General features: G+C 54.0%; 1 protein-coding gene across 1 annotated transcript; it reads right to left on the minus strand.

Annotated features, from left to right (window-relative positions):
* Positions 1 to 25,972, minus strand: LAPTM5 (lysosomal protein transmembrane 5). Its single transcript, XM_007170560.3, has 8 exons — positions 25,764 to 25,972; positions 10,186 to 10,279; positions 9,424 to 9,500; positions 7,694 to 7,828; positions 6,541 to 6,663; positions 5,250 to 5,345; positions 2,699 to 2,791; positions 1 to 1,408 (listed from the first exon to the last, which is right to left on the minus strand). The coding sequence occupies exons 1-8, from the start codon at positions 25,848 to 25,850 to the stop codon at positions 1,319 to 1,321; spliced, it is 795 nt and encodes a 264-aa protein (XP_007170622.1). The 5' UTR covers positions 25,851 to 25,972; the 3' UTR covers positions 1 to 1,318.
* Positions 25,973 to 26,283: the final 311 nt, after the last annotated feature.

Raw genomic sequence — 26,283 nt, forward strand, 5'->3', positions numbered from 1 at the left:
GAAGCGTGTTGCTGCTTTATTGAAACTTCTTCCCCATCACACAAAGCAATGACACAGGGGTGTGGTGGGGAGCCCCTTACACAGCCCTCTCCCTCTGCACCCCCCTCGCAGACCCCAGAGAACCCGCCTCTGCGGCCTCATCTCCGCCTTTGGGTCAGCGACCTCGGGAATCCCAGCCCCCAGGGAAGCAGGCAAAAGAGGGGGTGCAGGGACCAAAACCTTCCCTATGGCCCCACCAACACGAACCCCCCGGGCGGGGACTGTGCCCACAAAGGGTTTGCCTGTTTTGACTGAACTAACCTGTGGATTTAGTGCAACAAATGGGTTTGCCTGATTTCAGCGCTGAATTTCTGCTTGACCACAAGCGTCGGGCAGAACTGGGTAGCCTACAACCTATCTGGCAACAGATGGGCTGTAGGACAGCCTGACAGCTCATTACTAGAGATGACCGCGGATGAGGAGACCCGTTTCCCAGGACCCGTTGCTGTGTGACCACACTGGCTGCGTGTGACTGGTTGTTGAGGATGACAACTCTTTAGCAAAACTATTGTGCGTTTGTAGAGACTGATGATTGAAACAACAGTTACTTCCTGGTACCAGCCCTTGAATGACAGTTTGGCAACTGTCTGACTGAATTTTTCGTTTGAATTAACAATTATTCAGGACTCACAAGGACTGAATTGACCGCAGTGGGCATCCGGTTATTGGACTAGATTGAATTGAATGGTTTGGGGGGCTAATTTGATTTTTTTCTTATTGGATTTTGTCACTATTCTAAATTAACTGAGGGTTGGCTGACTTAATAATTGTTTAAGGAACTATTGGAAGAAAACGGATGTATGTGTTTGGTGGGGAAGACTAACTGATAACTACTTGACTACATTGCTCTGTGAATTGACAGCTATTTACAAACTGACACAATGGACTCTTTTGTTTGACCACATTGTTTTCACTGAAATGACAAGTGTGTTTTTGACTTGTCGGCCACTTGGTAAAACTGGTCAAGCTGAGAGTTATTTCACCAAACTCACTGACTTTAGAAAGACCAATCGTTTAAACCAATGTCAGAGCTGATCAAAAGAAGCTGAGTGCTGTTGGACTGAATTTTTGAGACCCAATCATTCAGCCTAAAGGGGTTGACCCAATGGTGAGCATCTCCCAGGCCCCGCAGGAAAAGCAGGCCAGCGAGCGGGACACAAGCGGATTGTCCTGAAGTCAGCCAGGTGGTTCACCCAGGCCACAGGGGCCACCTAAGCAAAGAAGCGGATTGCGAGGTAGCTCCGCCCCTCCCAGCACCAGGGCTGGGGCCTGGTGAACGTCACGCCTCTGAGTATGGGGGTGGTGCTGGGCCCCCCTCTGGAATCTTGTATGGCAGAGACACGGCTTCCTCATAGGATGGCAGGACCACCTGGGAGAAACAGAGAGATGAGGGCTGAGAATTGACCATATGGGACCACTACCCCAACCTGGGGTTAAGGGGCTCCAGCCCCCACCCCTGGCAAAATGATGTTGATGACGATGATGACGACTAGCATGCCTTGGGTACTTACTACGTGCTAGGCATGGCATGCACAAGACAGGCGCGGTTTCTGTTCCTGCAACGGACAGACTTGCCTCTGCCTGTTGCGCATCAAGCCCCCTTGTTCTGATAACGACACACTGTTTTCCCTGGGAAAACATTCTCAGTCCATGTGCTTTCAGAAGAACTGATCAGCCCTCTGATCTGGGGGAGTGGACATGAGACCTCATGTCTAATGGGGTGGTCACTCAAAGTAGAATCTCATCCCCCTGGCAATTGTCACTGGTTTGGCGATAGGCTTGTAACCCAAGCTGGACCAATGAGACATGCTTCTGGGTTGTCTTTCTTTCTGCTAGGGTTGCTGAGAGGGTGGGATGTCACCCTAGGGATTTCGGCATCTATTTTGCTACCATGAGGAAAGGGCTGCCTTTCATCCTGAAAATAAGATCATGTCTGGACATCAGGTCTCAGCCATCCCTGAGCCAGACCTACATTGGACTTTCAAGTTCTATAAGCTAATAAATTCATTTTATTTTTTACGTAGGTGAGGTAGAGTTGGGTTTCGGACACTTGCAACCCAAAAAATTCTTGACTAATACAATCCCCATTTTACAGTTGAGGAAAGTGAGCCTCCAGTAATTTAAACCAGCTGCACTTTTCCCATCACTTTTCCAATCAGCTGCTTCTAAATACACTTAATCCCTCTGCCTGGAAGGCCCCTTCCCCTTTCCCAGCTAACTTGTACCCGCTGACAGTCTAAGACTTGGTCAAGTGTCACCTCCTCCAGGAAGCCTTCCCTGACACCCCAGGTGAAGCCAGGTGCCTCCTCTGTGATCCCATTGCCCCTGTGCTTCACACCGAGTTGTAATTGGATCTCTGTGTCTAGATTCACTCTGGACTACACTCTCCTCCAGGACAGGGTGGCATCTTAGTTTTCTCTGCATCCGAAGGGTTGGATATGAGTCCAGGAAAGAGTAAGAAGCAGAAAATGTTTTATGCATGAATGAATGAATAGAATCCTAGACAATCAGAGTGGAAAGAGATCTTCCCATTTCTTCTGGTCCAACCCTCATCTTACGAGTGGAGAAACTGAGGCCGAGCAAGGCAGAGAGACCTGCCCTAAATGATACAGTGAGTAGCAGAGCTAGGACTTGACCCCCCCGCCCCCAGCAGGCTCACCTTCTGCAGCATCTTGGAGCTGCTCCTCTCCTCGGCCGAGTTCATGTACTTCATGAATCTGTAGCATCTCCACACACACTTGAACATGTAGACCTGGAAAAAAGGCCCAGGTCAGGCTGTGCTTTGTGACCCTCCTTCTCACCGCCCCAGCAGACCTAGGACAGATGCTGGGCGCTTCCTGGAGATCCCCAGCTTACCCTGAGAGGTCATACCCCTCTTCTGGTTGGAGGGGGCCTCACCTGCCAGTCTCAGGTATTCCAGGTGTTTCCCTTTTCACTGCCCCACAGACTCATCACAGAAAGGAGCTTTTTGGAGTCTTCTGCACCACCCTCCAGCCTCCCTGGCAATAATCCTGCAGATCCTGCTTCTCCGCCCCCAAGGACTGGAAGCTTACCATCTCCTGAGGTGGCCCTGCCCATCCTGAGACAGAGCTGACAGTGGGAAAGGTTGTCTTCAAAATTGCTTACGATATGTTGTTTTTTTAAAGCAGATTATCCAACAGTGTATGCAGTAGTATCTCATGTTTATAAATGCAGAAAAATTATATGTATGGATGTATATATCTGTCAGATAATGTGAGCAACGGCTTTCTCTTAGCAATTGATGTAAGAATTGGGGAGAAGGGTTCCAGGGTGGGGAGTGAAGTCCCTAGGAGTGTGTTCAAGGAACAATAGCCAGTTAAGTCTCTCTCTGCCCCCAAAGGAAGGAGAGCAGGTCTTGGCATCTAGAAGGTCCCTTGTTTTATGGAGCCCCATGATGGGGACTTAAAAGGAGCAGAAATAAATAAAATGAATTATGAAAGAATGAAGTACGAAGGGCCAGGGCAAAGCAAGTAGGTGAAGGGTAGCCAGTGAGGCAGGGTTGGGAGTCGGGGTACAGAGAGAACTCCCACTGGATGAAGATAAAGAACAGGAGAGGGGTGGGGAGGGACGGAGGTGTGTGGTGGGGTTTGGGCAGTTTCTCTCTAGCAGAGTATATGCCGTAAACCTCCACGTTGGTCCCCCCAAGCCTTCAGGAATGTTCTCACTGTGCATCACTAATGCGCTTGTGCTAGGTCAGTCCTTTGAGGAAAGGTTAAAAGGAGTGAAGTTGCTTCCAGTTTGGCACTGGGTGAGAGCAGAGACTGCTCAGGGCCTGGGATGTAAGGAGGCAGTGATGTCTGGCTACACCACTCACATAAAAAGAGGGGGCGGAAATGCACCCAGATATCAGAGGTGCTGCTCTCCGAGTGGCGGTGGTTGGTGGGCTGATCGTCTTCTTTCTGCTCATCCGTAGTTTCTAAATTTCTACAGTGATCATATGTTACTTTCACAATCAGAAAAGAACACTTTTAAAAGCCCTTCCTTTTCTTGAGTCGACATCAGCCTCCCTGTGGCTTCCGGCCACAGGGCCCCCTTGTGGCCTCTAGAATCCCCATGAGAGTCCTTTGGGTACTTGGAGGCTGCGATCAGGTCCCCCTTGAGTCATTTCTTTCCCAAGCTGAACTGCCCTGGTTTCCTTGACTCCCGAAGACGGCAGCGTTTTCTTGCCTCTTCACCCTCCCGTTGTGCTGCTATTTTTTTTTTTAATATAAATTTATTTATTTATTTATTTTTGGCTGCATTGGGTCTTCATTGCTGCACGCGGGCTTTTCTCCAGTTACGTCGAGAGGGGGCTACTCTTCGTTGCGGTGCGTGGGCTTCTCATAGTGGTGGCTTCTCTTGTTGCGGAGCACAGGCTCTAGGCATGTGGGCTTCAGTAGCTGTGGCACGTGGGCTCAGTAGTTGTGGCTCGCGGGCCCTAGAGCGCAGGCTCAGTAGTTGTGGCACACGGGCTTAGTTGCTCTGTGGCATGTGGGATCTTCCCGGACCAGGTATCGAACCCGTGTCCCCTGCATTGGCAGGCAGATTCTTAACCACTGTGCCACCAGGGAAGTCCTGTTGTGCTGCTATTAATGCACTCCTATCTGTCACCATGTCTCCAAGAACTGGGACCTGAAACAGGACTCTATCCTCTGGGCCTGACTACCCCTGAGAAGAATAAAACCAATCCCCTCCATCCTTCTCATCACTAAACCTCTAGCAATATGACCTCAGGGCCCATCTACATTTTGGTGCCTGAATCACGTAAAGCTGTTAACATGGGCAAAGCAAGACTTAGGGTGTCCCTTTCACAGGTGAGACCCAAGACCCAGAGAGAAGTGACTTGAAAACCAACCACACAGCTAACGAGGGGAGAGCTGGGATTCAAACCCAGGTCTTCCTGAATCTAATCCCAGACAAAATAGCTCCTCCTTCCCCTGGATCAGGTCTCTCTGAGTCACAGATTAAGTCCCCGACCCCTGAACACAGGTGGGTCTTCGCAGATCCACTTGCTCTAAAGGGGGCGTCCCCGAGGATCCCATGTGTGGGCAGAGGGGCTGGTGTGGGGAGGGCTGGAGTTAGGAGCCAAAAGCAGGGGTGGGCAATGGTGGAAGACAGGCTTCCCTGCCTCCTAACAGTCTGGCATGGGTGGGCCCGGGGCAGCTCAGCCTCTCCACCCCTCCCTGAGCCGTGGGGCAGGGGCCACTCACCTTCAGGATGAGGACAGTGATGAAGGCGATGGAGAAGATGATCATCATCTTGATGAACTGGTTGTGAGCCATACCTTCCTGGCTGGGGAGGTAATTCTGCAACAGGTTTGGGGGCTACATCAGTGTCTCTGGCCATAAGGAGCTCTAACAGTACCCACACATCGAGGAATAAAAGCCAGCTCTCCACGCACACAGGAACGTGCTGCGGCACAGCCATTATCTTGGCCCAACCCTTCAAGGGCCCTAGGAGGCCAGTACCACCTACCATCAGCCTCATCTGACAGGTGGGCAAAGCCAGGGAGACAGATGCAGCTGATGCCTGTCCGGATGGCCCTTATCTGGCTGGTGCCCCCATCCCCCAGCTGGTGGTGGGCCACACCCGTGTCCTTCTCTGGAGGATAGTCTTGGTTGACGGAACCACCTAATCCTGAAATACCTGGGAGGTACGCCTCCTCCCCGAGGGGCACCTCATAAGCAGGACTGGTTGGTGGAAGGTTCCTGCTCTGGTGGGACAACTGCTGTGGCATTTGCAAACGTGTGCACACATCCTCTGACACTCCTCCCTCGAGTGTGGGCTAGACCTAGAGACTCACTTCTCACAAATAATAGGATGTGGCAGAGGCGAGTGTGACCTCCAAGACCACAGGGCCGTTTCCTCCTTGCTCTCTCTCGGATAGTCACTGGGGGAAAACCCACAGCCATGACATGAGGATGCTCAAGCAGCCTTATCAAAGGCACACACGGTGGGGAACCGAGCCAAAGATCCCACAGCCACGCCAGTAAGCCAGCTTGGGATTGGATCCTTCAGACCTAGTCAAGCCCTTGGCATCCACAGCCCCAACCCCATCTCAGGTGTAACCTCAAGAGAGACCCTGAGTCTGAACAACCCAGCTAAGCCACTCCCAAATTCCTGATCCTCAGAAACTATGTGAGGTAACAACTGTTTATTGTTTTAAGTCACTGTGTTTGGGGATCATTTGTTAGACAGCAATGAAAACACTAATACCATTTCTGCACTGCAGTTCATACTCCAGGGCACCCTCTGGGATCCAGCAGCGCTACTTCTAAAGCCACATGTCTGCCTGGCTTCTTCCTCTTGTCTAACTTGCTTCCCTCATTCCTTTCAAGTTTCTTCCCGAGAGCGCTCCTTCAGGAAATCACTTGCACAAGAATCCCTCTCCAAGCTCCACTTTTAGAGAATCCAGCCTAAGCACTGAGGCACAGAGAGGGAAAGCAACTTGCTCAAGGCCACAGAGCCAGTGATAGGAGCAGACCCTCAGCCCAGACTCACCATGTGGTTCATGGACTTGAAGTTGAGATAGGTGGGCACTTCCATGTAGGAGCTGCAGAGAGTCAGGATGCTCAGGCAGAAATCCAAGAGCTGCAGGGTCATCAATGGGACCTTGGAGGGGCCCTTTGGAGGAAGAAGACAGACCGGCAAGTCAGCCCCAACCCAGAGGCCCGGGTACCACGGGGCACACAGTGGCCCCTCAGCTTGAGAGACTGTCAGCCAGAGCCATCGACGACTCTCTGGTCCATGGTACCCAGAAAGAAATTGAGGTCCATTTATCAGACGTTCACACCATGGGCTGGTGCAAACCCAGGACCTGAACCAGGGTCTCCTGACTCCCAGCCCAGGGCCTTCTATAATGTAGCTCCTCAGCCTCCTCAAGGACCACAGTCAGGGGAAGTGTGAAAAGCAACTTTGGGGAACTGCGGCTGTGATTGGCACCAGGCGTCGTGGGCAGTCCCACCAAGGATGCTCACCATCCTTACCTTCCTTCCTTCAACGTGGTTACAAAGGAGGGACAAAACGGGGGCTGGGGAGGGAAACGGGGCATGTCCCCTTTCCTATGGTGTAAATTCACACGTGGCTGGCATTTGTTCCGTTCTTACCACATGCTGAGCACCTTGTGCACGCTTTCCTCATGTAATGCACATAAGACACACTGATGAGACATGATCTCAAGACACATTTTTACAGGAAGAAACGTGGGGTGAGGGACTTCCCTGGTGGCGCAGTGGCTAAGAATCTGCCTGGCAATGCAGGGGACACGGGTTCGAGCCCTGGGCCGGGAAGATCCCACATGCCACGGAGCAACTACGCCCGTGTGCCACAACTACTGAGCCTGCACGTCTAGAGCCCGTGCTCTGCAACAAGAGAAGCCACCGCAATGAGCAGCCCGTGCACCACAATGAAGAGTAGCCACCACTCGCCGCAACTAGAGAAAGCCCGCACGTAGCAACGAAGACCCAACGCAGCCAAAAATAAATAAATAAATAAATTTAAAAAAAAAAAAATAAGAAGCGTGGGGTGACTTGGAGGAGCTCAGGGACTTGCTCAAGCTCACCAACTAGAAAGGGCCCTGGGGGCTCCCACGCTCACTGGCCTGGGCTCCTCCGCCTCCCCCGCTGGCCGGCTGTGGGACATGGGACGTACTCACCGCCCGGCTGCTGCTCCGGGAGACAAACTTGAGGTAGGCGGGCAGCTCGATGTAAGAGCCCAGCAGGGTGAGCAGGCACAGGAGGAAATCCATGATTTGCAGGGACAGGAAGGGCAGCAGGTACTTCTCCCGGTTCTGAAAGGCAGGCCCGGCATGGTCAGGGGTCCCTTGCAGCCTGATGGCTCCACGGGCCCCCTGGCCCACAGTTCCCTTCCGTCCCGGGGAACTCGGTGCTCTCCTGAATCACCTGCGGGGCTTGGCTGAGGTCACCCCATGGGGATCCACATGCCTTCCTCTGAGTGAGGTTCTGGGCGTGCAGAGAAGGTAAGGCCCAGGCCCTGAGGGTGAGCAGTCTCGGCGTCCCAGGAGACACCGGGAATAGTTCCCATCTACAGAGATAAGCGCTTGGGGGCTCCAGGACCAGGGTCTGCCTCAACTCGCTCTTAAGAACCCAGTGACGAAAGACTTTGTGTCCATTTGACAAATGAGAAGGGATCAGAGAAGACTTCCTGGAAGTGGGGGCACCAGGGCTAGAGCTGGAAAGAAGCAGGAGGGAAGGGGAGGGTATTGTTGGCAGAAGGGCTGGCACGAGCCAAGGCCCAGAGGGGGAAAAAACTTGTGCTGCTTTAACAGTGGGTCTTGCCTCTGTGTAGGCCACCCCCCAGGGATGTTCAGTCATAGTAAGAGACCCTGGGAGGCTGAGGCTGAAGTCCCTCTCCTTCAACTGAAAGCAAGTGACCACTATGACCGGTATAAATGCTTAGGAACCCACAGTTGGGGACAAAAATCACAGAAAGGGTGGTTTCGTGGTTTCTCACGTGGTTGTCTAAAATCACTCAGGAGGCAGCCGACACAGCCCAGACTGAAGCTCAGAGGCTTCAGGGGCGACCTGATCCATTTTCCTAGCTGGACCATTTGTGTTTCTGCATGGACCACCGGGAACCAAGGTGAAATCACTCCCTGCGGTGTAGGGCTCCCGAGAGAGTAGCGTTAGCCAGGGAGTGAACAGTGGCATTTCAGACAAGGTGGAGACATTCCAAACCAGCACCAAATCACCACCCCATCCTGCTGGCCCTGGGAGTGCCAGCCCACCACTGTCTGCCCAGGAAGGATTCTCTTTCCGAGGTCTGCTCTCATGGCTATGTGGCGGGGCCCTGGCTTGCTGCCCTGCTGGGGGCCAAGGGACAGACAGGTTCCTCTCTGCAGGAGGCTGAGCCACAGCCCGCCTCTCTCTCTCAACCGCTAGCTGGATGGCACTGAGCTGGACGCATCTACACCCTCCGCTCTGCTCCTCTCGCTGATTTCAAAACCCACTGCTTTCTCCCGTCTACCTAGGCCTCAAAATGACCCTTCCTTTTTTCTCTACCAAATGCCCGGCCACCATTTGCAGTTCAAGAGGATGTGGGTTGCCAGCTAGTTCAGCCAAAGTGTCAATGATCAGCAGTGACCACAGCCGGCTGTGCACACCCTCGTGCATGGAGGGTGTATTTTCACAGGGAACCAAGGCCTCCGACCCGAGGGATCTGGTGCGGAAAAGGGGGTTTCCAAAAGGTAAGTGTGAAGATCTCTAGGGTGCAGTTTGGATCTCCTCCAAATACCCACCTCCCACCTCTCAGCATCCAGCGCTGCCCACATAGTGGGTATGAATAGGAGGGAGCAGGAGAGCAGCTGGGCCTCCTTGCCAGCCCGCAGATCCTGGCTGCCCTTCCCCTCCCCGACTGGGCACTCACCTTGACCACGCCGATCAACAGGCTCAAGCTGATGATAAAAAGCATGGTGATGAGCAGGAAGCTGGAGATCAATTCCGCTGAAAAGCAAAGAGAGCAGTGAGGGGCCCAGAAGTGCCCCCAGGAACCCACACCTGGGGTTCCAAGGACCACACTTTGGGAACCACTGGTGTGGGCACTATGCCAGTGAACCAGAAAGCCCAGGCCCCGCCCTCCTGCAGTTCTCAGTCTTGACGGGCAAACAGAACAATTCAGGTAACACAGGACAGTATAACAGAGGGTGCAGGGTGGGAAGGAGGCCTGGGGTCTGCTTTAACCGGGATGAGGTGGGGGAAGACCTCTGAGGAGGTGACCTGTGAGCCGAGTGACCAGGAGTCCAGATAGGGACCCGAGACAGGGCCCAGCTTGGTGGGGTCAGTGCAGCTGGAGCGTGGGGAGTGAGGGGGAGCGTGGAGGGAGCTACGAGGTGTGGGAACGCGGCCAGAGAGGTCAGCAGGGGCTGGAGCCCACCGTGAAGAGTTGCGATTTTATTCTGGGGGACGGACTGCTATTGAGCAGGAGAGTCCCGCTGTCACCCTTCTAAGCTGATTAGGTTTGCAAAGCGCCATCCTATCTGCTCTCACACCTGGAGACTTCGGTGTGAACAAGTGGAATTTCTCCATTTGCAGACGTCAAAAAGGACAAGTGGCAGAGCCTCAACTCCACCCCTAGCCGGTGCCCTTCCCCCTGCCAGCCCACCCCAACTTCGGCTTCCCCTGGACCTACCGATCCTGAGGTAGCCTGTCTTCGAGAACTTGCAGGAGGCCTTGCCGTGGGCCACCTCCACTGAGTGCTCAATGAACAGCAATACACTCATGATCTGGGGGCAGAACAGAGCATTAGTGAGCCGGGGCCCGCACAGCTCCACCACCAACCCCTCCCACCCCGACGGAGTGCAGTCAGGGCCTGTGAGGAGGGGTCCTGGAGGAGATGGAATGCGGGTCAGTGGGGCATCCCAGGTAAAATGTGGCCTGTCCAGATAGACAGCTCAAGCTTGTAGTTCCTCCTTCTTCCTCTTCCTAGCTGTGTGAGCTTGGGCAAGTTACTTGACCTCTCTGTGCCTCAGTTTCCCCATCTGTACAATGAGAATAACACTGATAGCTACCTAAGGAGGCAGATGGGAGGAGTAAATGAGAACATCCCAGGAGAGCACTTAGAAACACACCCAGTTATCCGTAAAGCGATAACTGTGACTACTGAAGGTCAGGCTTGAGGAAGTGGGGGAGAGTGAGGGCTCTCACCAGTGACTGGGCCCCTGCTCTGCACCCTCTTTTTTAATGACAAGTTCTGAGCATCGTGGGATCTTAGTCACAGCATCTGAGCGTCACAGAACTTCAAGTTCTTGGGATCATCAACACAGGCCTGGGAGCATCTGACCTGTGAATCCCAGCCCCCATGGCCCCTCAATCCCCATATGCAAAATGGGGATAATAATAATACCTGTCTCATAAGGTTGTAGGGGGGCCAGATGGGATAATTCACTTAGAGTACCTGACAAATAGTAAGCGCTCAATCTATGCTATTATTATTGCTACTATTCCCTCTAGACTATAGGTTCTAGGTAGGGAAGGACTGTGTTTCTCTTGTTCACTGCTCTAGCTGTTGTAGATGAATGAACAGAAGGATGGACAGAGGGATGGATGCATGAACGAATAAACCCTGTTCCCTCAGGGGACCCTTGCTAAGAATGACAGAGAAGGGGCAAATCTGATGGGCATGAGTGTTGCCATGGCCCTGGCAATAACTGAAGTCCAGCCACAAAGCTGCAGTTTGAAAGGACCTTGGAGGTCACCTTACCCCTGCCCTCCATCTTCTAATGCAAGAATACTGTGCCATGCAGCCTCTACTGAAATGCTTCCAACCACGGGGAACTCACAATCTTCTGTGTGTCCATGTCCTTACAGCAAGGCTTGCCCCCACCATACACACACACTTCTCCAGACGCCATCTGCCCACACTGCCAACAGGATGTCTCCTCCCTTGTAGTGGATGTCCTACCTCTATTAATATGGCCTAAGTTTACACTGGCTTTCTAGGCGGCCCTCCACTAGTAACTGATGCTCAGCTGACAAGCAACTAGACACCCGCCATCTGTTTCCCCCTAGCTGATTGTGTGGGTTTTTTTAGCTCAGACATAGGTTTCAATTTGTCTTCCTACCATATTACATCCTGTTCAGGGGGCAGAAAGGGACAGCAGAGAAGACTGATGAGGAGCTGGGCTCCAGAGTCAGTCAGAGATGGATTTGAATCCAGGTCATTATGTGACCTTGGGCAAGTCACTTTACCTCTCTGAATTCCCTCATCTGGAAACTGGCAATCACTGGATTTAATAAGGAATAAATTGCATTGTATTTGCAAAGCACTGAGCTTGGAGGCTGGCAGTGGGTGCTCAGCAAGCATAATCTGCTTTTGGCTGGTGTGAGCTTACGTGGGGCAGTCGAGCAGTACGGTGAGGAGAGTGCCAGGGGGCTGACAGTGACCTTGCTCTAGCTGCCCCCTCTACGTGGTGTGGGGTGAACCAGAAAGGCTTTGTTTCACCAGGAGAGTGGAAAACAGCTCAGAGCGGAAAGCAGACATGGCGGGGGCTGTGGCTGGTACCCACAGGAAACAGCTCGGAGAGAGAAATGCGGCTTCCTCATCCCCTAAAGCCTGGAGTTCCAGCCCCTCTTCTCCCAGTTTCCCCTGTAATGAGGAAGAGAGAAAAGGAGGCAGATGACGGTTCAGTCCAGGACAGAACAGGGCACCCTGAAAGACTGGGAGCTCTGGGGCTCCCTGGGGTGTGCCAGCAGAGCACAAATGAGTCGCCGCAGCTGGGCTTAGAAGGGCACTAGCATTTATCATCCGTGGCACAAGAAGGCTTTTGAAGTCCCAAGAGTCCAGGATTGTCTGAGATCTAGAAAGAAGCTCAGAATCAGACAACCCCAACGTCCAATTGCTGGAAAGAGCCTCTGCCCACTTATTTCATAAGTTCCTTCTGCTTGTTTTCTAAGCTCAGAGAGGTTGGGTGGCTTGCCCAAGGACACACAGCAAGTTGGGGACAAAGTAGAGACTGGAGTCCCAGTGTCCCAGTGCTGTCCTGATGCCTTCCCACACACCGCACTCCCCAAGTCACCTCAGAGCCCTGCTAGCCCCGACCCCAGAGGGCTCAGATATTTTGATCATGTGCCTATGTCAACAAAACCTTCTGCACACACTACTCTCTATTTCTTGATTTCCAAATTATATGCATGTGCTACTGTCTTGGTTTATAATGAACATCATAAAACACACACACCAAAAAAAATCCAGAAATGAATAAAGAACATGATTGACAAATTTAGAAATTCTAATATTGTCATTCTGAGGCCCCAGTGGTCACCTTGGGTATCACCCCACTTTGGAGACCAGTGCTAACCCACAAACCACTCCCCAGATCCTCAATCCTGGCCCCAAACATCCCCCACAGCCCTGCCACCAGGTCTGCAATCCTGCCATTAGCATCCCAGCTACCCCTCTCCAACCACCCCTCCTGAATATCCTGGGACCCCAGGAAGGGGAGGGAAGAGGAGGGACATTTGTATAGCCTGACTCCATGCCAGGTTTGCCACCCACCCCATCCCAGTGATCCTCCCAAACCCAGCCGAGGGACTGTTCTTAATGCTCCCACCCGCATATCACAGATGGGGAAAGCGAGGCTCAGAAAGGTCCAGTAATTTGTCCAAAGCCTCCCAGCTGATCATCTGTAGGGCCACGATTCAAACCCAGGCCAGTGGGTCCTGGATCTGATTCTCTTCCCCCCTCCAGTGTCCTCCCAGCATCTCCCAGCCTCCTGGCTCTGCCTGAGGTCTGCCCTCCTCGCCCACTCCCATGTGGGTGCCCAGCAGAGTCAGCAGGGCACCCACCTCCTCGTCCCTCTGCCGTCTCCTCCACCTCCCACAGCTTGTGCAAGAAGCAGCAGCAGACACCAGAAGCATTTCTGCTTTTGTAAAAACCACCTGTGTTTAAAACCAGCCTCATCCTTTACCCCATTTCACCTTCTCAACCGTCCTGTAGAGAGAGGGAGATAATTCTGTCCCCATTTGCCAGACGAGAACCCTGAGGCTCACCGAAGGCAGGAACTAGCCCCAGGTCACAGAGCAGGGCAACCTCAGAGTCTGACTCAGACCCTCTGCTGGCCCCTAACCTTCAATGGAAGACACCAGTCCCCGATCCAGGAGAAAGATAGGCGTCTCAGCTCCCTAGGAGCTGGGGTGGAGAGGAATTGACATTTCTTGTGCACCTACTGTGTGCTTGGACCTGTGCACACAGGCTTGCATCACCATCTCCCAAAACCCTGCAAGAGAGGCAACATTTTCCCCATGGTATAGATGAGGAATGCAGGCTCAGCAAGGAAAATTCACACGCCCTGTGTCACATGGCCTGGCTGCAATGTGAACCCTGTTGCCTGGGTTCCCAGGGTCCAGGCTCCACTCAAGGCTGAGTGGTTGCTCTGGGGCCCAACCCTGGTCTCACCCACCATCTGCCCACTCTCCCCCGGCAGCTGACCCCCATCCTTGGACACCCGCAGCTCAGAGGACAGCAGCTGGAACTTGAGGCCACTCCCACTGCCTCACGGCTGTGTAACCCTGGCCAGGTCCTGGCTCCTCCCCGGCCTCAGTTACCTCCTCCAGTCAACGTGGAGAGTCACCCCTATTTGCACTGGAATGATTGAACTCCTGCCAACCGCAGCACGTCACACCTAGGCTGCCCAGGGTCTCCCACCCCGGAGCTGCACCCCGCTCATCAGAAGGTCCTCACTGCTCCACCCAAGTCCCCAACCAAAAGCTGTTTGTAATTCCAGAAAGTGCCTGGCTTACCTATAGCATAAGCTGGGAGAGGCCAGGAAACTCCAAGAGTCCAGATTTCCCAGGCCACCTGGCCCTCCCCTTCCCCTCACGCCCCTGGTTTCCACCTGGACACAGAGCTGCCCTCTCCCTGAGCTCTGAGGACCTGCCTGGGCCATGACTCATGCCCTCCTGCGACAGGAACGGGGCTTCTCTCCTCCCACAATGCCCAGGCAGACGGCATTCACTCGCCCAACTTTTCCTCCATAATAGCATCTTCTCACTCACTGACCTTAATTCCACATGGTGAGATCACGTGGTTAAGAGTCAGGGTGCTGGAATCAAGTGGCCAGGGCCCCAACCCCAGCTCTGTGGCCTTGAGTAAGCCACTAACCTCTATGATCCTCAGTCTCCTCATCTGGGAAATGGGGATAATAACTGGACCTGCCTCGTAGGGTTGCTATCAGGTCAAATGACATGCCAGCACCGAGCCTGGCATACAGCAAGCGCTCCATCAGTGCACACTGTTGGGCAGGTATACACTTGCTCCCTCGTTTATTCATCCAGTAAACACTCTCTGAGCACATACTGCCTCCAGGCCCTGTCTGGGAAAACCACTGACCCTGGCCTGCAGGTGTCACAGTCCCCAGGGGAACCCTACAGCTGACCAGTGTGTTCAGAATCACGACATGGGACATGCAGGGGGCTCAGAGTCCCTGATGAGGGAGTGATCACAGCTGTCTGGAAGGCTCAGGGAGGGTTTCACAAACAGGAAAAGCTTGACCATGGCTTTGAAGGGTAAGTCGGAGTTTTCCAACAGAGAGGAGAGAAAAGCATTCCAGGGAGAGTGATCCTAGTGTGTAAAGGCTCAGAGCCAGCAGTACAGACCCAGCGAAACTCGAAACTCGGGGGCAGGGAAGGCCTCTTCCCTGAAAGAGGGGATGTCACCGGTGGGAAAGTGAAGCCCAGAGAGAGGCAGTAGCCAGCCCAAGGCCACACAGCAAGCGTGTTGCAGAGTCAGAATCAGCCTCAGTCCTCCTGACGCCACGCCAGGGCTCGGGCTGCATGACCGAATCAGTCCTGGCCACGCTCAGCACACCCACTGCCACCTCCGCCCTCCATTCCCCTTTCTCACCTCTTCCCTCGGCATCTCCCTGGTTTCAGTTCTCATTTTCATCCCCCTCCCCGTCTCTTCTTTCTCAATAACAAACACAACTTCCCTAAGCTGAGCAAAGGAGGAAGTGGCTGGGAGGCCAGGAGAATTTCTACTTGTTTTCCTGGTGGCTCTGAGAAGCAACCAGCAGCCTGAGCTGAAATAAAGGGGGCAGCAGTGGTAGGAGGAGAGGAAGAATCAGGGAGGGTGGAGGGATGGCAGCACTAGTGAACATGGCCGTGGCCGTAAAGGTGGTGACGCCGCAGCTGAATGGAGTAGAGATGCGGGTCAGGCGGGACTGACAATGGTGACGGTGCTGGGAGGCGGCACTGGGTGCCCTGTGGCTGCATTTGGCATGCTGGCGACAGTTAAGATCCTCTGGGCAGTGATAATAGAGGTGGCGGTCGATGCTGCAGAGGTGGTGGTGATAGAGGTAACCGCAGGGCTGCTGGGAAGCGGTAATTAACTGCAATGACCGTAAGGCCATGCTGTTGCTGCTGCTGTTGATGGCAGAGGTGATAGCATGTTATGATGGTGGTGACACCAGATCCCCTGGCTCTGGGGATCCAACACCAGTTCCCGGTCCAAGAACATGGGCCCACCCTCTCGGACCTCCTGGGGGGCTTAGGACCCACCCTCTCATAAGCAGGCAGGCAGAAACCCATCCTCTGAGCTTCCGAGGGGGGTAAAATTTACAGGGACACCCAACGCTCAGTGAGCATCTACTATGTGCCAGCCGCTGCGTGGACACTTTCCTGTCTGTTAACTCCACTTCTCCTCACAAGTCTGTGAGGTCAGGACTGTTTACCCACTTACATCCAAGGAGAACAGGGACTGTGGGTGCCTCGGCCGAAGCGGCACAGGGAGTCGGGCCTGGGCTTGTCCTCAACCCTCCCCAACAGAGATAATGCCGTTTGCACAATGGGAAACCGGTCCCAAGTGCACAGCCCTTCCTGCCCCTCTCCCCTTCCAGGGCTGCTCCACCCTGACCCTACATCCTCCGGCTCTGGTGGCCTAAGAACTCAAGGGCTCCTGCACACTCAGACTATTATTATTATTATTATCATTACCCTCCTCCTCCTCTTCCTCATCATCCTCATTGCCCCCACCCTGAAGCTCAGCCCCCTCTACCTCACCCACCCACCCTGTTTTCCCTGGGGGGGTCCCCTGGGGCTGTCTGGCGAGAGGATGGGAGAAAAGAACCAGATGTGTCAGCGTCAGGAGGAAGCTCCCCTCCCCCAACCCCACCCCACACTTCCTGTCACAGCTTATCGGGGGCGACGGCGTGGGGATCATTCCCCCGCCCCTGCAGCACTATCTCCCCAGCCACCTCCCCAGCCGGCCCAGATAAACATCACGATGCGCCCCCCCTAAAGCCAAGGCTCAGCGGCTGCCCCAGCCGGGCTGCCTTCACCTCCCTGGGAGCCTGGCTCCTGTGGAGGCTGCGGCTCTGCTGTCCTCCCTCCCATCCCCGCCCCCTCCTACTATTAATTGCCCCCCCCAACCCCGCCTGGCCCCTTTACTCCTCTGTGCCTCAGTTTCCTCATCTGCAGACCAGAGAGAAGGCTCCACCCACTAGCAAAGCTGCAGTGAGGAGCACATGAAGTGACATATGTCTGCTACCAAAGATGATGATTCAGAAAGATCGAGTGACCGGCAGAAGCACTTGGTGTGGACTCCAAGCCACAGGTCCCCGCGGTCATTGTAACAGCCCACCCTGGAAACAACCCCAATGTCCTCCCCCAGTACAACAGGCCAAATACACCGTGATATATTCATGCAGTGAAATACTATACAGCAAGGGGGAAATGAGCTGGATACACACGGCCACACAGAGGAAGGTCACAAACGCAATGTTGAGAGAAAGAAAGAGCCCATGTTGTGTAATCTCATCCCTGGGTATTTCTAGAACTACGTGTGTTGGAAGAAGTCAGTGGGGGTCGCGTAGTGATGAGGTGGGGACACCAGGGGCCCTTGGGGGCTGGTCCCATCCTATTTCTCCATCTGGGTAGAGGTTACCTGGCTGTTCACTTTGAAAAAGGTCATCTAGACATGCACTTATATAAACTATGTATCAATAAGAGGTTTGCAGGGCTTCCCTGGTGGCGCGGTCGTTGAGAATCTGCCTGCCAATGCAGGGGACACGAGTTCGAGCCCTGGTCTGGGAAGATCCCACATGCCGCGGAGCAACTCGGCCCGTGAGCCACAACTACTGAGCCTGCGCATCTGGAGCCTGTGCTCCGCAACAAGAGAGGCCGTGATAGTGAGAGGCCCGCGCACCACGATGAAGAGTGGCCCCCGCTTGCCACAACTAGAGAAAGCCCTCGCACAGAAACGAAGACCCAACACAGCCAAAAATAAATTAATTAATTAATTTTAAAAAAAAAATAAGGGGTTTGCAAAAGTAAAATAAAATTGAGATTGGTTGCCACCGGGTCAGACCCTGGGGATTACAAAGATGGATCAGGCTGAGCCAAGCCCTGGATGAGCCTCTGGGCCTCCAGGCCAGACCACATGACCCCCAGGACCCCAGCAGGTGGGGGTGGGAGCTGCCCTGGGATGGGGGGAAACGCTGGGAGCTTGGGGTCCAGGAGTTGGGGCTCCAGGAAGGCTTCTGAGAGGCAGTGAGTCTTGAAGAAGATTTCTCCCAAAGGGCAGTGGGAAGGGTGTTCCAGGCAGAGGGAACAGCAGGAGCGAAAGCAAAAGAGAGTGAGACGCCTTTAGGAAACTGCAAGAAGCTTCTCTTGGGGAACTGTGACTTGGGCTTACCATGTGCCAGGCACAGAGGAGGCCCCCAGGAAATGGTAGCTACTGGGTGGCTGGGCCAGTGGAGGGATGCAGGAGATGCTAGGGGGACATGTGGTTTTACAGGGATGTGACTTTGGGGTCAGCAGGGGTGGGAGAAAGAGCACCCTGGGCGGAAGGGACAGCTCGTACAAAGGCCGGGAGCTGGCAGAGAACACGGTTCAGATGGCGCGTGCCAAGGTTCATCACCCTGCAGGGTGGGAAGTGCCAGGACGGGAGCAGCTCGCTCTGGCACCACGTCCAGGAAAGCCAGTGTGTCATCCTCTGAGCCCTGTCCCTTGCCTGTGCCCCGCGTGTGACAGCCCAGCAAGGCCTGTCCTCTGCTCTCTGCCCTTTGATCTTTCAGACCTGCCCCCATGAAAGAAGACAGGATGGGAAGCATTCCCCTGAACGAGCAGGCACTAAGGGCAAAATTTCTGGCCCAGTGAATCCCAGTGGCTTCTGCCATTCTTGGTAGGGGGGGGGCGGTGGTCATCCTTTATGGGCACCCATTTGGGAGCTCAGAGTCAGCCTCCAGGCTTGGTCTACACCCCCATCCTCCTCCACTTCTTGAGTATCTAGAGAAGTACCCTGCACCCCCCAAACAATCCCCATAAAACATCAATCCCTTATTTACCTTCAGGGCAAAGGCCCCCACGTGACAGTAAATGTTACTATTACTGGAGTATTTAGGAGAGGCCAGGTCCTCTGAACACTGACACACACTCTCATTCAGTCGTCTTCGCCTCAGCCTTATGAGGCAACTTCAATTATCATTCCCATTTTCCCCCCGTTTTGCAGGTGCCATTGAGACTGCATCTTTGCATGTGGGCTCCGTGTTTCTAAGAACGAGGCTCCCCGGATATTACAGTTGAACCCCACCCCATTGCTGCCAAGAAGCCTGGCCCTCCCCCACCGCGGTCTGGAGCAGCAGCGGCGGAGCCTGGGCCCCGAGCAGGACACCCGGGCTCTTGTTCTTTATCTACCCCGGGCTGCAAAGTCGCTTGGCCTGTCCGAGCCTCAGTTTCCTCTTCTGTGAAATGGGGGCTCCAGGGGTAGCTACAATGTGTGGGGAACTCGCTGGGTGCCAGGTGTGCCTCCCACCTGGTTTCCTTTGAGTCTCTGACCTTGCAGGTCATAGTTATTGGTCCCCAGTTGACAGGGGAGGACACTGGGGCTCGGGGAGGGGGAGGGACACGCTGGGGCTGCAGCAGGGCTGAGGGGTGGAAGGTGGAAGCCAGTGCCTCACTCTGTACAGCTCCCTGCTCAGCTTCCTGCCTCATTAGGGGTTCTGTGCACCCTCCCCTTCCCCCGGTGGGGTGCGGGTCCCCTGGGAGACCAATGCAGGCCTCATAGTGAGCTCAGAGCAAAGTCCTGGTTCCGGGCCACTGCCCTGGGCTCAAAATAAAAGCCTCACTTCCTGGGAGGCTCTGGACTAGGGTGGTGACCAAGAACCTCGGCCCACCCAGGCCCTGCCTTCCAGCCACGGGGCCGGGTCTGAGTGGGGTCCCAGCCCCTGCACCAGCCCCTGGACCTTCCCCCAGGTTGGTGCCTCTCCCAGCTATGGCCCTCTGACAGCAGTGGGTCCCTCTGACCAAGGTGATGCCCGATGGCTTGAACCACCATTCTCTACACCCCATTCCCAGAAGCCCCTTATTTTCCTTCCCTTCCCTTCCCTTGGGCCTGAGAACCAGGAAGTGGGGAGGGGATAAGGCCCAGCCTGGGGTCTGGCCTGTCCTGGCCCACCTCACACAGATGACTGGCCGCCATCACTCGGCCCACCAGGCCTGGTGCAGCAGGAAGAGCCCAACTTTGCCCCCAGAAGGCCCTGCGTGTGACCCCCCATTGGCCCAGGGGGTCCAGTGGTCCTCTCGATGGCTCCAACATTTTATAAGCTAGAAGGCAGAGTGCACACCCCAGAGATGGGGAGCACAGCTGAGTTCCCACCAGGGCCCCTTGGCCAGGGCATTGGGGAGGGGCCACGACTCCCACCCTACCCCACATGGGGGCATCAGGCGTGAAGGCAGAGGTTCTAACAGACGACCTAACAGTTGGGACCTATTTTTAAGCCCCAAACAGATGAGCTCTTGAGAGGGGAGTGGCCTCTGGTCACGTCCCACAGCCCACACTGGGCATTCGCCTGCCAGCTCTCCTCTCCAGTGGGGTCACATCAGCTCAATACCTCAAAACACTCACCCTGAGACAGGGACCACTGGCCCCATTTAACAGAAGAGAAAATTAAGGCTCAGACAGCAAAGGCACCTGCCTGCTCAAAGTCACCTCATGAGTGAGTGATAGAGACGGGTCTGTGATCTTTTCCATCCCAAAGTGGAGCAGAGAGAGAAGGGCCACTGGAATTCTGAGGAGGACAAGCAGGAGGGCTTCCTGGAGGAGGAGGCTTCCCGTGAGCTGGACCATAAAGAAGAAATGAAGACTGGGTGACAGGAGGGCCTCTCAGAGAGACAGACAGACCACCCCTGGGCCGTGGGCCAGGTAAAGAATTCATTTGTTCACTCGCTGGCTCATCCCACACACCTGGGTGCTGGTAGCTGAGGCCTGGAGCAAGCCCTTCCCCCACCTCCCTGTGTGACCTGGAGCAAGTCAGGGACCCTCCTGGGCCTCTGTTCACTCATCTGTGAAATGAGAGAACTGGGTCAAACAGAGATCCATCCTTCTACCATGAAGCCTGAAAGCAGCCAGGCATTTGGTCCAGTCTTATCCCTGCTGACCTCTGTAGCCTCCCCCACCACACCTCACAACCATCCCACCCTCGACCCCAGCTCTATGAGCTTCTCCGTGCTTCCAGAGCATCACCTGGCCTTTCCTGCCTCCACGCCTTTGCTCTCTGCTCCCTCCACAAGCTTGCCCTGTTTTCCCCAACATTCCCAAGCAAAGTCCTGCTCATCCTTATCACTCCGGCCTCCTCCCCAAAGCCCTTGCTGAATCCCCAGCGTCCACCCCAGGGCTGGGCTAAGACCTCTCATCTGTGCCCCTATAAGAGCCAGCACTGTCATCCAGCAACGCCATTATCACAGTTTTTCCTTGGCGGGTTGGAATCCCTAGAGGGCAGAGGCCAGGAATGAGTCAGGCCCATGTGCTGGCCTGGGGCTGGGCACAGAAAAGAAAGACATGTTTGAGAACAAATCTGCATTCGCTAGAGGCTCCTTTAAATAATGGAGGTTAAGTGCTTTATTATTAGCAGTGCCTCAGACACAGAGCCTGTTGCCAGCCCAACTGTAAGTCAAGTGGTCAGACCCCAGAGCGCTGGTAGAGAAAGTCACTTCACAGTGGAGAAACCTGACAAACACGACCTCAGCCAGGTGATCAAGGTCAACGTCAACAGTGATAAGACATTCGGAAGTACACACCCTTGATATGAAGTGCTTAGAAGGGCGCTTTACCTCTGTGGTCTTCCTCCCAAAACACATTGCTCAAGTCTAACCATGAGAAAAGCACCAGACAAGTCCCATTTGATGAATATTTGACAGAATACGTGACTAGTACTCTTCGAAACTGTCAAGGTCATCAAAAACAAGGAAAATCTGAAAAACTATCACAGCCAAGAGAAATCTAAGGAGGCGTGATGACTATATATAACGTGGGATCGTGGAAGCGAAAAAGGACATTAGGGAAAAGCTGAAGAAATCTGAATAAAGTATGGACGGTAGTTAATAATAGTATATCAATATTGCCTCATCAATTGTGACAAATGTGCCATGTTAATATAAGATGTTAACAATCAGGGAACCCAGATGTGGGGTATACAGGAACTCTGTACTATACAATTTTTCTGTAAATACAAAACTGTTCTAGGGCTTCCCTGGTGGCGCAGTGGTTGAGAGTCTGCCTGACAGTGCAGGGGACGCGGGTTTGAGCCCTGGTCTGGGAGGATCCCACATGCCGCGGAGTGACTAGACCCGCGAGCCACAACTGCTGAGCCTGCGCATCTGGAGCCTGTGCTCCGCAACAAGAGAGGCCGCGATAGTGAGAGGCCCGCGCACTGCGATGAAGAGTGGCCCCCGCTCGCCGCAGCTGGAGAAAGCTCTTGCACAGAAACGAAGATCCAACACAGCCATAAATAAATAAATAAATAAATAAATAAATAAATAAATAAATAAATAAATAAATAAAATTTTTTTTAAAAAAATTCCTTTAAAAAAAAAACTGTTCTAAAATAAAACATTTATTTTAAAAAGTAATACATGCTCATTGTACCAAATACAGAGAATACAGAAAAGTAGCAAAAAATTAGAGCTTTCACAACCTATAACCCAGAGACAAGCCATGGCCAGCATCAGTCTTATTTCCTCCTGGCCTTGTTTTGGTGTATCCTGTTGCTACAGGGTTGAAATCACCACAGGTTTAAGCTTTTTATCAGACAACGAATTTCTAATGGAATTCCAGGCGCTTGGAGAGGAGAGGTTAGGGAGGGAGATATTTCTAGGCAAAAGGGTCTTCTGGGTCCCTATCTCCTGCCATTAACTTGGGACAGACATGCTTTGGGTTGCCAGACAAACCAGAACCAAAGAGGCCAATTTACAAAAGTTCTCTGACTCCTCTATGTGTGCAAGTTGGAGTCAGAAAACGTTCATGAACCGGGGAATCCTCTACACAAACCCAGTGAAATGCTGAGGAAGGTCCTCCAGCCATTGGACACGGAGGTCCTCCAGTAATAACGCCCCGATGACTCAATAAAATGGGGCATTGTCTCAGGATGCCAAGAGCCCGATTTAACCCTCCCCAGAGGGGTCCAGTCCACGAATAGCTCTCCGTGTGCAGGGCTGTCGCCCATGACTGGCTCCAGATGACGACCGATCTGGGTGATCAACACATCTGGATGGCAGCTTCTCTTTTTCCATCCAGATGTTCGAGGCCCTGACAGCACACCTGCCACCCAACTGCCAGGCCACAGAGAAAGCCCCCAGGCCCTGCCCTTTCTGGGAAGGAGCAGAGGCCTCTTACAGAGGGAGCAGGAGGACGACCCTCCACTGGAATCAATCAAGGACCCCAGCCCAGAGAAGACCGCCCGGGCCAGTTGTACAGCTTCCAGACTTTTCTTCTGTTCTCCTGCCTTCGGCTCTAGAACATCCCATGACTCCCCATGACCCACATTAAAGACAGTGGTTCTCAACTGGGAGTGATTTCACCCTCAGGAGACATTTGCAATATCTGTAGATATTTTTGGTTATCACAGCTGGCGGTGTGCTACTGGCATCTTGTAGATAAAGGCCAGGGATGCTGCTAAACATCTTACAAAGTACTGTTCAGTCCCCACAACAAAGAATTCTCCAGCCCCACATATCAATAGTGCCCTATAGTGAAGGCCCAGCCTCCAGCTTGTCACTCCAAATCCCTCCCACCTCCTGCTCCCCAACCTAAAGCCTCCAGGTTAGTCTATGTAGTGTCCCCTGCACAAGCCACTGTCCTCAGCCTCCACACCTTTGCACACCTAACCCTCCCCCATCCATACTCCCCACAACCAAACTCTACACCTCTGCCAGTGACACCTCCTCCAAGAAGACTTCCTTGATCACTTGCCTACACATTCTCCAGCTCTTTGGGCAGGAACTGATGTCACTTAACTGTGTACAGGTGAGGACCTCGGACGGCATGATCAAAAAGAAACCGCAAGAGTCACAAACCCCAGGGTTTGCAGGGCAGACTCAGGGCCCAGCAGCCTGCAAATGGATTTGACTTGGTCTGCACAGGGATTTCTCTTTTACCTCAAACCAGTCATCAACATGGAAACAGCAGAAATTGTGACATAAAAGCCTCTGTTTCCTGTTTCTCCAAATGTCAAAAGAGCGGCTGCTGGGGCCCACATTCCTCCATGGCAACAATCAGCGGAAACAGAGAGCGGCCGCCAGAATAGACCCAGAACAGGCTCCGCAGGTCACGGCAAGGTCCATCTGCCCCACTATGCTCACTTACAGGAGCTGCCTGGCCCCTGGAGGCACTGGAGTTTGAGACCTCTGAGCTGGTCCATACCCTCTTGTCCATCATCTTATAAAGGAAAACCTGAGGCCCAAGGGAGCAGCTTGTCCAAGGTCACATAGCCAGTTAGTGGCAGAGCAGGGGTAGGGACCCAGGGGCCTGCTTCCTACGGGGACACCCCTGCTTACTACACTGTGTTTCCAAGAATGTTGCACAATCTCAGAGCTTGAAGAGGCCCTAAGGACTTGGTCTGGGGACAGTCAAGTGCCATTCACTCCTCTCAGGAGCACTCTTGCGTTGGCAGAAGCTAGGCAGAGCAACCTCTGAGCCCCGCCCAAAATCAGTGTTCTGGGGTCTGACTGCTTGACTTACAGGTGTGCTGGCAGCAGGCTCTGTGTCTGAAGCACTGCTAATAATAAAGCACTCAAATACCTGTCAAGCACTGCTCTGTGCCTTGTAGATAGATATTTACTCCCTTGATCCTGAGAACAACCCTATCAGAGAAGTATTATTATTCTCATGCCCATTTTTTAGACGAGGAAACAGACATTCAGAGAGGTTAAGTAAGTGGCCTGAGGTTGCACAGCTAGGAAGTGATGAGGCCAGGATTTGCACACAGGAGTCTGGATCCAAAGGCTGTGCACCGAACACTGAAGAGCACCAGCCCTCCGAAGGCTGGGCTCTTGCCAACAGCCCTGCCTGCTCTGCGTGCAGCAGGAAGCAGATGCAGCCAGGTCTGAGAAGTTTACAGCAGCCCACCACAGTGTGCCAGATTTAGGCTAATTTTGAGGAAGCCCTTCCAGGCTCATAAAAGAACTGTTAACCACAGGCCCTGAGTCACCCTGGGAGGAAGGCCCCCAGGTCTGGGGGAGCTGGGTGTGGCTTGGAGCTGTGGGCTGGGGGGATAGTTCTGGACAGGGCAGAACAGAGCCCCAACCTTCAGCCACCAAGACAGAGGGGGAGCCTCTGGCCCCAGGGGCTGTGACTCGCCCAGAGTCACTCTGAGTTAATAAGAGACAAGCCTCCAAAGGGGAACCTCTGGGCCCGCTCCTCCTCCGCTGGACCCACAGGCGCTCAGGCCAGGCCAGGCACCCTGCTCGTAGGTAAGCTAAGAGGACACAGCCACCTCCCTCCCCTCTGGAAGCACAAAGGGGAGATTCGCGCTTCTCATCCCCTCCAGTGGCCCAGCCCCCAGGGGAAGAGTCGCAGCCATGCCTGTGACCTGACCCCATTTCCTGACAATGATCCCAGCTCACATTTCTCTCAAGATTCCTGGCTTCCAAAGCACTTTCACATCTGCTGCTCCCTCCGTTTGTACCTGGATGAACTTGTGGCTGCTAAAGGTCCCATTTCACAGAGGCAGAAACTGAGCCTCAGAGAGAATGTGAGGTACGTTTGCTTAGAACAAGGACCCCTCCTCCCACTCCTGCCACTGCTGCAGGGTCCCCTCCCCCGCTTTGGACAGAGAGGGAGCCCAAGGCCCGGAGCAGGGAAGGGACTTGTCCAGGGTTCCAAGAGGAGGTGGTGAGCAACGGTCCTCCCATTCGAGGGGTCTCCATAGATCGGGGCCACCCTCACACGCACACACGCACACACGCACACACAGTGTCCCGGGCCGCCTGCACACTCACCACATGGTAGATGGCCAGGGCAGTGGTGGCGATGCGAACGTTGAAGCAGCAGCAGGTCTGGCGGATGGCGGCCGCGCGGGGGACCATGGTGTTGCCTCCCCTCCTCCGAGGCACTGACAGGGAAGGAGCCAGGAGCCTGGAGCAGGGAAGGAGCCAGGAGCCTGGAACAGGGCAGAAAAGGGAAAGCTGCGGGCGCCCTCCTCACTTCCTTCCTGCCCCTCAGACAGGCAGGGGTAAGGGCGTCACAACTGGGGCGGGGCAGCTGGGAAGGGCCCCAGCTTTCCTCAGAGCACGGCAGCAGGCCCCTGCCACTCGCAGGAGGGGCTTCCCTTACATCGACGGTACCTACCATTTGCCAGGCCTGGGGTTTAAGCAGTTTCACCCGTGCCTTGCTTAGAGGATGCTCACCACCACCCTTGGAAGCAAGGACTGTTAGCAATCCCATTTCCAGATACAGACACGGAGGTCCAGAGAAGTCAAGGCATTCAGCCAAATCACACAGTAGTCAGTACTGGTGGCA

This window comes from Balaenoptera acutorostrata, chromosome 1 (assembly GCF_949987535.1).
Source record: "Balaenoptera acutorostrata chromosome 1, mBalAcu1.1, whole genome shotgun sequence".
Lineage (NCBI taxonomy): Eukaryota > Metazoa > Chordata > Mammalia > Artiodactyla > Balaenopteridae > Balaenoptera > Balaenoptera acutorostrata.

Excerpts from the sequence above, each read along its gene's own strand:
- LAPTM5 (XM_007170560.3), bottom strand. The coding sequence starts at position 25,850 with ATGGTCCCCCGCGCGGCCGCCATCCGCCAGACCTGCTGCTGCTTCAAC. Across the intron at positions 10,280-25,763 it reads CCCTGGCCATCTACCATGTG|ATCATGAGTGTATTGCTGTT; the intron begins GTGAGTGTGCAG and ends TTCTGCCCCCAG. Across the intron at positions 6,664-7,693 it reads CCCGGAGCAGCAGCCGGGCG|GGCCCCTCCAAGGTCCCATT; the intron begins GTGAGTACGTCC and ends CTTCCTCCAAAG.